The 9,159-nt window shown below is 46.1% G+C and overlaps 1 protein-coding gene across 1 annotated transcript in view; it reads left to right on the top strand.

The window, feature by feature from the left end:
• The first annotated feature begins 5,442 nt into the window (after positions 1–5,442).
• RAB10 (RAB10, member RAS oncogene family) overlaps positions 5,443–9,159 on the top strand; it is a 74,368-nt gene continuing 70,651 nt past the window's right edge. Inside the window, exon 1 of the mRNA XM_024764434.1 lies at positions 5,443–6,206. Within this exon, the coding sequence (XP_024620202.1) occupies positions 6,080–6,206 (127 nt within the window). The 5' untranslated portion in view covers positions 5,443–6,079. The remainder of the gene's footprint in view (positions 6,207–9,159) is intronic.

Raw genomic sequence — 9,159 nt, 5'->3', positions numbered from 1 at the left:
CATTATCTTATTTAATTTTTAAAACAGTCTCATGAGGCACTATATTCTTTTGATGTATGAGGTTTAGTGAGGTTAAATGAATCACAGAGCTAGTCAGTAGCACAGTTGGTTTTTTTTTTTAATTTTTATTTATTTTTGGCTGTGTTGCGTCTTCATTGCCGCACTCCGGCTTTCTCTAGTTGCGGCGAGCAGAGGCTACTCTTTGTTGTGGTGCACGGGTTTCCCATCGCGGTGGCTTCTCTTGCTGGGAGCACGGACTCTAGACGCGTGGGCTTCAGCAGTTGTGGTTCGCAGACTCAGTACTTGTGGTTTGCGGGCTCTAGAACGCAGGCTCAGTATTTGTGGCGCATGGGCCCAGTTGCTCTGCGGAATGTGGGATCCTCCTGGACCAGGGCTCGAACCTGTGTCCCCTGCATTGGCAGGCGGATTCTTAACCACTGTGCCACTAGGGAAGCCCACACAGTTGGTTCTTGAGTCTATGTTATCTGATTTCAAGTTAAGTGTTCATTCCACTATATCACAGTTGCTCCATTAGTCCTAACAGTATCTTGTTCATAGAAATAAACTCTAAAATGGAGTTAGGTGAGTTCTTCATGTATTTTCTAAAATTAATAAAATATTGCTCCAAAGGTATTATCTTCCCATTCACTTCTCTTGAATTTTCAATCCCTCCCCACCCCCAGCATTTTGAAAGTTTCTCCAAATTAGTACTGTTTTCCAGGAAAAAAAAAAAAAAGTGAAACTATCTCTGAATTTCATTTGCTTTTTCCTTCACTAAACATGTTTTGATGTTCTGATATATTCAAGGCACTGTGCAAAGTGATGTATGCAATAGTCACAGCCCTCAAGGATATTCCAGTTTGAGAAAATACGATATGTACATAAATGTCTTTCAGAAAATGTAGAAAATGTGTCATAAGAAATGTCTAAATAAAGAGTTATGGGAAGAAGAGTATCCACGTAGCTATTCACCAAAATGCTAATAGTGGTTATCTCTGGGGTAGAATTTTTAAGAATTAAAATTTTTGTTTTGCTTATCTGCAGGTTTTAAGTTTCTAAAAGTAAATATGTATTATTTGTGGAAATGAAAAGGAGGAAACATACTTGATTTTTTAGTGCTAGGGAGTTCAAAGGAGGAACAAGTTCCTTCTTAGAGAGTGTGCTGGGGAAGACAGGCTATGGTGAGGACATTAAAGTTGAAGGGATGGGGGTGGGGTGAGCAGCGGTGTGCACTTTGCATGGAGAGAACCACAGTAAACTAAGCATGAAATCAAGAAGATACAGAGTAACTGTGAGAAAGATGAGTAGTTCAGCCTATCTAGAGACTAGTATGTGGAAGATAGATAGGGTAGGAAATAAAGTTTGTTGGCTAGGGCCTGGCGCTCCTTAAGTGCCAGGTGAGGAGGCCAGCATTTCAGAACTGAGATATTCCTGGAGACTAGAACAAACACATCCAATGTGCTGGGGAAGGCTCATGGGGCAGTAATTCTCTAACAGGAGGTAGGACTAAATCAAGATATGAAGGCAGAGCAGAATATTGGCAGGCTATGGTGATAAGAACAGTGGTAGCCTCTGGGCAATCAGTACTTAGCATCAGGAAGGTCAAACAAAGACCTTCCTCTGAGAAGGCCCTGGGGAAGAATGAGAGTGTGAACACAGGAACTAGGCAGTAGTAAATAGGCAAAGTCTGGAGGGGTAGGTTTTACAGCAAGGTGATGACTTAGCAGTGGGGCTACCATTCAAGGGAAGACTTCATTCTTTTTTTTTTTTTAAATTAATTAATTAATTTTCGGCTACGTTGGGTCTTTGTTGCTGCACGCGGGCTTTCTCTAGTTGTGGCGAGCAGGGGCTACTCTTTGTTGCGGTGCGCGGGCTTCTCATTGCAGTGGCTTCTCTTGTTGCGTAGCACAGGCTGTAGGTGCGCGGGCTTCAGAAGTCATGGCACACGGGCTCAGTAGTTGTGGCTCACGGGCTCTAGAGCACAGACTCAGTAGTTGTGGCACACAGGCTTAGTTGTTCCACAGCATATGGGATCTTCCCGGACCAGGGATCAAACCCGTGTCCCCTGCATTGGCAGGCAGATTCTTAACAACTGTGCCACCAGGGAAGTCCCTGGGAAGACTTCATTCTTAACAATAACAGAGAGAGCAAGGGGCAGAGAGATTAAAGAGGAAGAAATCAGGGAGAGAGACTGGGAAATATATGTGGGAAGAATGATAAAGACAATCCTGAGTCACTGTCTTTTCATGCAGGGATTTCTTACATGTTGTAGAGGCAGGTCCTGAAAGTTGAAGCTGAAGCCTGGAACCATGAACTGGCCAGCTGTGCACTTTCTAGAAAAATACAGAGACAATACCTTAATTACTGGTATGAACATATAAATATACCTATTTTCTTTCTTGGCTTTGCACATATTTGGACTAGATTCTGTACAGAGCAATTCTTTTTTTTTGCGGTACGTGGGCCTCTCACTGTTGTGGCCTCTCCCATTGTGAGCACAGGCTCCGGACGTGCAGGCCCAGCAGCCATGGCTCACGGGCCTAGCTGCTCCGCGGCATGTGGGATCTTCCCGGACCGGGGCACAAACCCGTGTCCCCTGCATCCGCAGGTGGACTCTCAACCACTGTGCCACCAAGGAAGCCCTGTACAGAGCAATTTTAAAAACAGGTATAAGCCCCAAGCTACTACTACTAAATTGGCGTTTTCTTTCACTGTTTCAATTATTATCAAACATTACTTCGCAACTCTAGGTACACCTTTAGGCCTACATAGACTCCCATTTTATTCTTATTTTCTAGAGTCAGAGATCATGCCTGATCACTCTAGTGGCCTTCAGTGGTAGACAGGGCTTGAGGTTTAGGCCTCACTGCAGCAAAACCTTTAATTAATTTTAGGGAAGCCAAACATTAAGTACTTGCTGAGCCTTCCAATTCTCGCCTTCTTGCAGTATGACGTCCTGTAGAGGTGTTCTTCCCTTTTCCCTTACGCATATAGTGGCCGGCTCTGCCACTGCCAATGTGACCTCTGGCAAGTCCCTAACCTCCCTGAGCCTTAGACGCATCTGTAAATTACGTGCAGGAGTTGAATTATGACTTAAAAGATATTACAGCTCTAAACTTCTAGGATCCTGAAACAATACTAAATAAACTTCATTAATAGTATAATTAATTACTAAAGTTCCAGAATATTGAGTGCATGGAGAAAAGGCTCTAACTGATAAAACTGTTGGAAACAACTGGGATAAACAAAGAAATTAAAAAAAATTATTTTTCATTTTTAGTTGCCCACTGTCCCCGACATTTATATAGTGGAACGAATTAGGCTTTCTATGTTTAAAAATCATAACTTTCTAAAATGCTTCACAACATTGGGGCTTGAGTTAATTGTAATTCTTTTGAAAGGAAGAATCACATTAATACTGATGATTTTCCTGAATGTTATGACTGAATTGATGACAAACCTGTGAAGCACTGATCATAGCTCATTTTGTGATTTGCATGGCTAGGCTATTTTAGAATTGTGGCATTATTCCTAATAAGACATTCCCAATTGGAGAAAGAATGATTCATAGAGAATAAGGTTTAAATGACAAGAGCAATTCCAGAAACAAAGTGGAGAGTGAGATTAGAGAAGACAGGCATCTTCAGAAACGAAGCTTTAGGGGTAGTTGGAAAAGAAGAATGTAAGACAAGTCTTCAAAGAATGGGAGACTGAAATACGATTACCCTACCGCCTAAAGACTAATTTTAATTACATATTAAATACACAAACATTTTGGTGGTGGTGGGGCATAAAAATGCAGTTTTTACTTCTTTCGCTTTTTTTTTTTTTTTTTTTGCGGTACACGGGCCTCTCACTGCTGTGGCCTCTCCCGTTGTGGAGCATAGGTTCCGGACGCGCAGGCTCAGCGGCCATGGCTCACGGGCCCAGCCGCTCTGCGGCATGTGGGATCTTTCCGGACTGGGGCACGAACCCGCTTCCCCAGCATCAGCAGGCGGACTCTCAACCATTGCGCCACCAGGGAAGCCCCAATCCCTGTTTCTTGCTTTCCAGATGTCTCAGGGTTTTCTCCTGTATCGGGCTGAACCAGCCCACCAGGTTCAACTACTCTGCCATCACATCCTAGGTGTGCTTCGGAGCCATGAGACACACTAAGAAAGGTAGGGCAGGAGTATGAACATTTAAACTACAGAAAGGAAGAAGAAAGGGAAGGTATACCTGAGACTGATGGAAAGAGAGGGAAGGAAGAGTGCTAGGCATATGAAAAGAAAGTGCAAGGAAAAGGCAGCGGGGTTGGGGCTGGCTTCACTATCTCTCAATTTGGTACATTGGTGGTTCGATTCTGGCGGCAGGGAGGGGCCCCGCTTCCTCAGCATGGTGCTATTGGGCTCTCCCTATTGCAAAAGGGCGGCCAAGGGCTTCCCCGGTGGCACAGTAGTTAAGACTCTGCCTTGCCAATGCAGGGGACACGGGTTCGAGCCCAGGTCTGGGAAGATCCCATATGCCGCGGGGCAACTAAGCCTGTGTGCCACAACTACAGAGCCTGCGCTCTAGAGCCCGCGAGCCACAACTACTGAGGCCGCGTGCTACAACTACTGAAGCCCATGCGCCTAAAGCCTGTGTTCTGCAACAAGAGAAGCCACCGCAAACAGAAGCCCGCGCACCGCAACGAAGAGTAGCCCCAGCTCGCCGCAACTAGAGAGAGCCCGCGTGTAGCAACGAAGACCCAACGAAGCCAAAAAAAAAAAAAATTAATAAAAAAAAAAGTGTCCAAGTTCTGGAGCCGGTTCTCCACGTAGAGCACAGCACCGGCGCTTCCACTTGGTGGGGAGGTTGGCCCTGCACCCAAGTGTTCCTCGGCCCTCTACTCTTCGCCCTGGAGGGCAGATTACATCATCCCAACTTGAGCAGCGTGGCCAGTTTTTCCCATTTCAAACTCCTGCTCTCTTGAACGCCAACTCTGGTTACTTAAGTAAACCGGGACGGAGCTTAATGTTTCCCCCGCCCCGACTAGGCACGAGAGAGGGCACTCAGGATGCGCCTCATTTTAGCAAAGAGGCTATTAAATGACCCAGGGCGCTACTTTTTCTCACATTTACGACTACAGCTACACAGGAACACACGGCGACCCAAGCTCTTGGCTGCGCCAAGACTCTCAGCGAAACACACGCGCCAAACGCGGCCCGAAACATCCTCAGCTGAGCCCGGTGAGCGACTTGAGGAAAACGGTGGATGTCAAAGGGCTACTCCAGCATGCCGCGCCTGCGCAGTCACTAGGCAGCGCCCCCCTCCCCCCCTCCCCCGCGGGGCGTGCTCGTAACGCCGCGCACCCTATCAGACGGCCGCAGGGAGCGCGCCCGCGGCCTCGCCCTCTCTCGCCCCTCCCCTCTCTAGTCTCCGTCGGGGCTTAGACTGAGGCTCGGAGACCTAGAGCTCCACTCTGCGCCCCCTAGCCCGCGGGCCCCCACGCCCTCTGGTGCGCGTGCGCAGAGGCGGCCCGCAGGGCGAGGGCGCGAGGGGAGGGCGGGCGTACGTCCTTGCGTGCGTCTCAGGCAGCGCGCACGCCGGCGTGAGAGGGCACGGGGAAAAGGTGGCTCTGGCCGGGGCGGCTTGGCTTCCTGTGGCTATGTAGCTGAGCTCGTCGGCTCCGGGTCCTCCTTCGCTGCCATCGCCGCGTCCTAGCGTGGAGCGGCTGCTCGCGAGGGATACTGTCTTCACGCCCGCCGCTCTCCTTCGACGGCTGAGCTTGCTTGCTCGCCCGTGGGAGCGTCCCGGCCGAGCAGCCCTGAGGGGGGAGGGGAGGCCATTTTGTCCCGACCGACTCCCCGGAACCGGGCGGAGCGGCTGGGAGAGGCTGCGGAGCCGCGGTCGCCGCCCTTGGAGGCACCGGACGCTTCCACCGTCGGGGCTTCCTCGACGAGGCTGTTCCTAGGTCGCCCGCGCCCTCTCGAGCCCTCCTTTTTCCCACGCTTTCCCGGTCCTCCGGCCTGAGAACGCCCGAGAGAGGAGGAGTTGGCCGTAGTGAGAGGGACCGATCCCTTGGGGCCGCCGGCGGCGAGAGCCTGTGCCGCTCCTCCCAATGGCGAAGAAGACGTACGACCTGCTTTTCAAGCTGCTCCTGATAGGGGACTCGGGAGTGGGGAAGACCTGCGTCCTTTTTCGTTTTTCGGATGATGCCTTCAATACCACCTTTATTTCCACCATAGGTAAGACCTGTGGGAGGGTGGTGTGCGGTCTCTGCATCTGCAAACCGTTTCTTTTATTCCAGACATCTTGCTTCCAGTAATATACGCCTTTGTTTCAGTGATTCTGATTCCAGGCGACAGACCCAAGTTACTGTTTGAATCGGCATCGAGCTTTCTGGGGCGGGGTCTTCCCAAGCTTTGCATCCGGTCTTTTGCTTTCAAGTCTCTCACTCTGCTCGGTGCCTGCTGTTACAAAATATGCAGCATTAACAGCATTCCAGAATCCTATTTCTTTAAGCGTCTGGATTGGCTTTTTCCATGTTTGTGTGGCGTTACTAGCTGTACGATATTTGTAAGGGATTTATTTTGGTGGTTGGGACTGAAGCACTAGGAGTCATTTGGTAAAGGCCTGGATTCATACTTCAGGGCAAAGAAGATTCCATATGGTCTTAAAGTAAACTTGAGGATTTGTGTGAGGAATAATTAAGGCAAATTAGAAGGGAAAAGTGAGTTGCTCGGCGTTGACTAATCCATTGATGTGTCAAACAATCGGAGGCTCTTCGTGCTTGGGGTGGGACTCTGGCATGTTTGCTCACAGAGCTGTTCCAGACATCAACAGAGGCAGTAATCTAATGGAGACGATCCGCTTCTGTCCTCGAACCCGAAAGAATGAAGTTCTCCCTTCTGTTTACGCTAGAATTTACAGGGAAGTGTCTTGCCAGTCATAGCCTTGGGACTTCTAATGTACTTTTCACCTCATGTTTCAGAATTATTTAGTGTGAAAATAAGAGCTAAAGATTGACCTTTTAAATCGGTTTCCCGTTTAGGAAAAGAAAAGGGAACGCTCTAGGAAAGTCCCATTTGACTCTGACGAGACAATTTAGTGCATTAACACGAATTGTGTTAAATGGGTTGTATGCGAAATCCGTTTTTTCCCCCCCACACAATAAATATCTTAAAGGACACATAGTTGTCTCTGTCACTTGGGGCCCAGAACACAGCGTTGGGGCAGTGCAATGAAACCCATTTTTAAGTGTAACTAGTTTTATATTAAGATGAGTTTTTAAAAAAGCAACTGTAGTCTTTGAACTCTGGCAGTTGTCACAATTAAGCTGATTTCAAACAGTTTATAGCATTTGGAATCGTTGATTTGGATTTCTTGTGATAAATATTTGTCAGCTACTTAATTCATTCTCATAAAACAAATTTTACTGAATTTAAATTGAGCAAGTGATCATTTAAACTACGTTTTGATTTTACTCCCTTTTTTGGGGGGAGGGGGTCATTGTAATCATTATTTCCTGAGTGTCATACTGCTCTCTAGACCTGTCATAAATTTCACGAAACTTAGAACTTGTTCTCTGCCTGTGGGTTAGCACTTCCTACCACTATGTTTACTTTTAATATTCCACTTTTAGCTGTATCTGGGTGGGTCAGGTAGTTAGATAGTTCAGTAAATATTTATTGAGCACCTAGTGCTAGGCACTGTTTTAGGGACTGGGGATAGATAAGTGAACACAATAGACCTTTTAAGGAGCAGTCTAGTGAGGACAATCACAATAGAGTGTGGAAAGTGCTACAGTGGGGGTAAGCATGGGAAGGAGGGGTGACTAGCCCAAATTAGGCGCTTGCATGGAGATGGTGTCTAAAATGAAGTCTGAAGGACAAATAGGAATTGGACCACAGGGGTGGGTAGGGCCTTCTGGAAAAGGGAGCATTGAATAAACTTGTAGTAAGATCAGGGATTTAATTCACGTGGTCAACTTTAACCTTTCATTGAGAAGGGTAGGGGGTGGAGGGTAGGAAGCAAAACATTAACTCCATGTACTCTTGTCTTTTTTAATGACTGCATACCCTCAACTAAAGCCCAATCCTGTAAGATAATGACATAATCTTCTTGTGTAGTCTTTCTTTTTTACTTTTTTTTTTTTGGCTGCCCCGCAAGACTTGTGGGACCTTAGTTCCCTGACCAGGGATTGAACCTGCGCCCTCTGCAGTGAAAGCTGGGAGTCCTAACCACTGAACTGCCAGGGAATTCCTTGTGTAGTCTTTTTACTAGGGAAAATGTGTAGTAATTTGGGATCAAACCTGCTGGGTTGGAGTCCTAGTTCCACAGGTTACTAGTTATGGAACTTTGGCAAGTTAATTAATCTCTGTCTGCTTGTTTCTTCTTTAAATAGTGTTAATAATAGGACCTATCACATAAGGTAGTTGTGAGGATTTTATGGGTCATTGAGAGCAAAGCACCTAGCATGGTGCCAGGCACACTGTAGGAGCACAGTGCATGCATATTAGCTATATGTGGAACTTGTGACCCTTCTGCTGCTGAAGTGAGGCAGAACAAGTTACTTTATGGATTGAATGCCCTGCATGCAGTGTTCACACAAATATTTGTTAGTGCTCTGCTAAACAATTTCACTTTAGATTCTGAAACTTTAATATTTTGATATAAAAGTGTTTGATATGTATGCTATTTTGATATATAAGATATATTGAACAGTGTAAGCTGAGAAATGGATAAATACATGGGTGTAAAATTCTGAGTACAGCTCCGACACATTGCATGTATTAGCTCTGTGTGCAGGTTTTAGAAGTCTGCTGGCATCTTCCACCAGTGCATCCAAAAAAAATATAATGTGAGTCACATAGATAATATTTTTTAGTAGCCACATTTAAAAAGTAAAAGAAGTATTTAATACTATATTTTAACTCATGTTATCCAGTCTTATAATTTTATTATGTAATCAAGATTAAAAAATAGTTGAGACATTTTACATTCTTTTTCTCCAGAGTGTATGTTATATTTACAGCTCATCTCAATTTAGATTAGGCACATTTCAGGTGTTGAGTGTGGCTAGTGCTGCCATATTGGACAATGCATGTTTAAACAGTATAAACTAGCCAGTTGGCTAATGTGCAGATGATTAGAGATACTTGGAATGTGTACTACTTTTAGGACATTTTAAATTTCATC

The sequence above is a fragment of the Neophocaena asiaeorientalis genome, unplaced genomic scaffold (genome assembly GCF_003031525.2).
Source record: "Neophocaena asiaeorientalis asiaeorientalis breed wild unplaced genomic scaffold, Neophocaena_asiaeorientalis_V1.1 scaffold345, whole genome shotgun sequence".
NCBI classification, from domain to species: domain Eukaryota; kingdom Metazoa; phylum Chordata; class Mammalia; order Artiodactyla; family Phocoenidae; genus Neophocaena; species Neophocaena asiaeorientalis.
The sequence above is the reverse complement of the archived record's forward strand: the minus strand, read 5'-3'. Positions and strand labels throughout refer to the sequence as shown.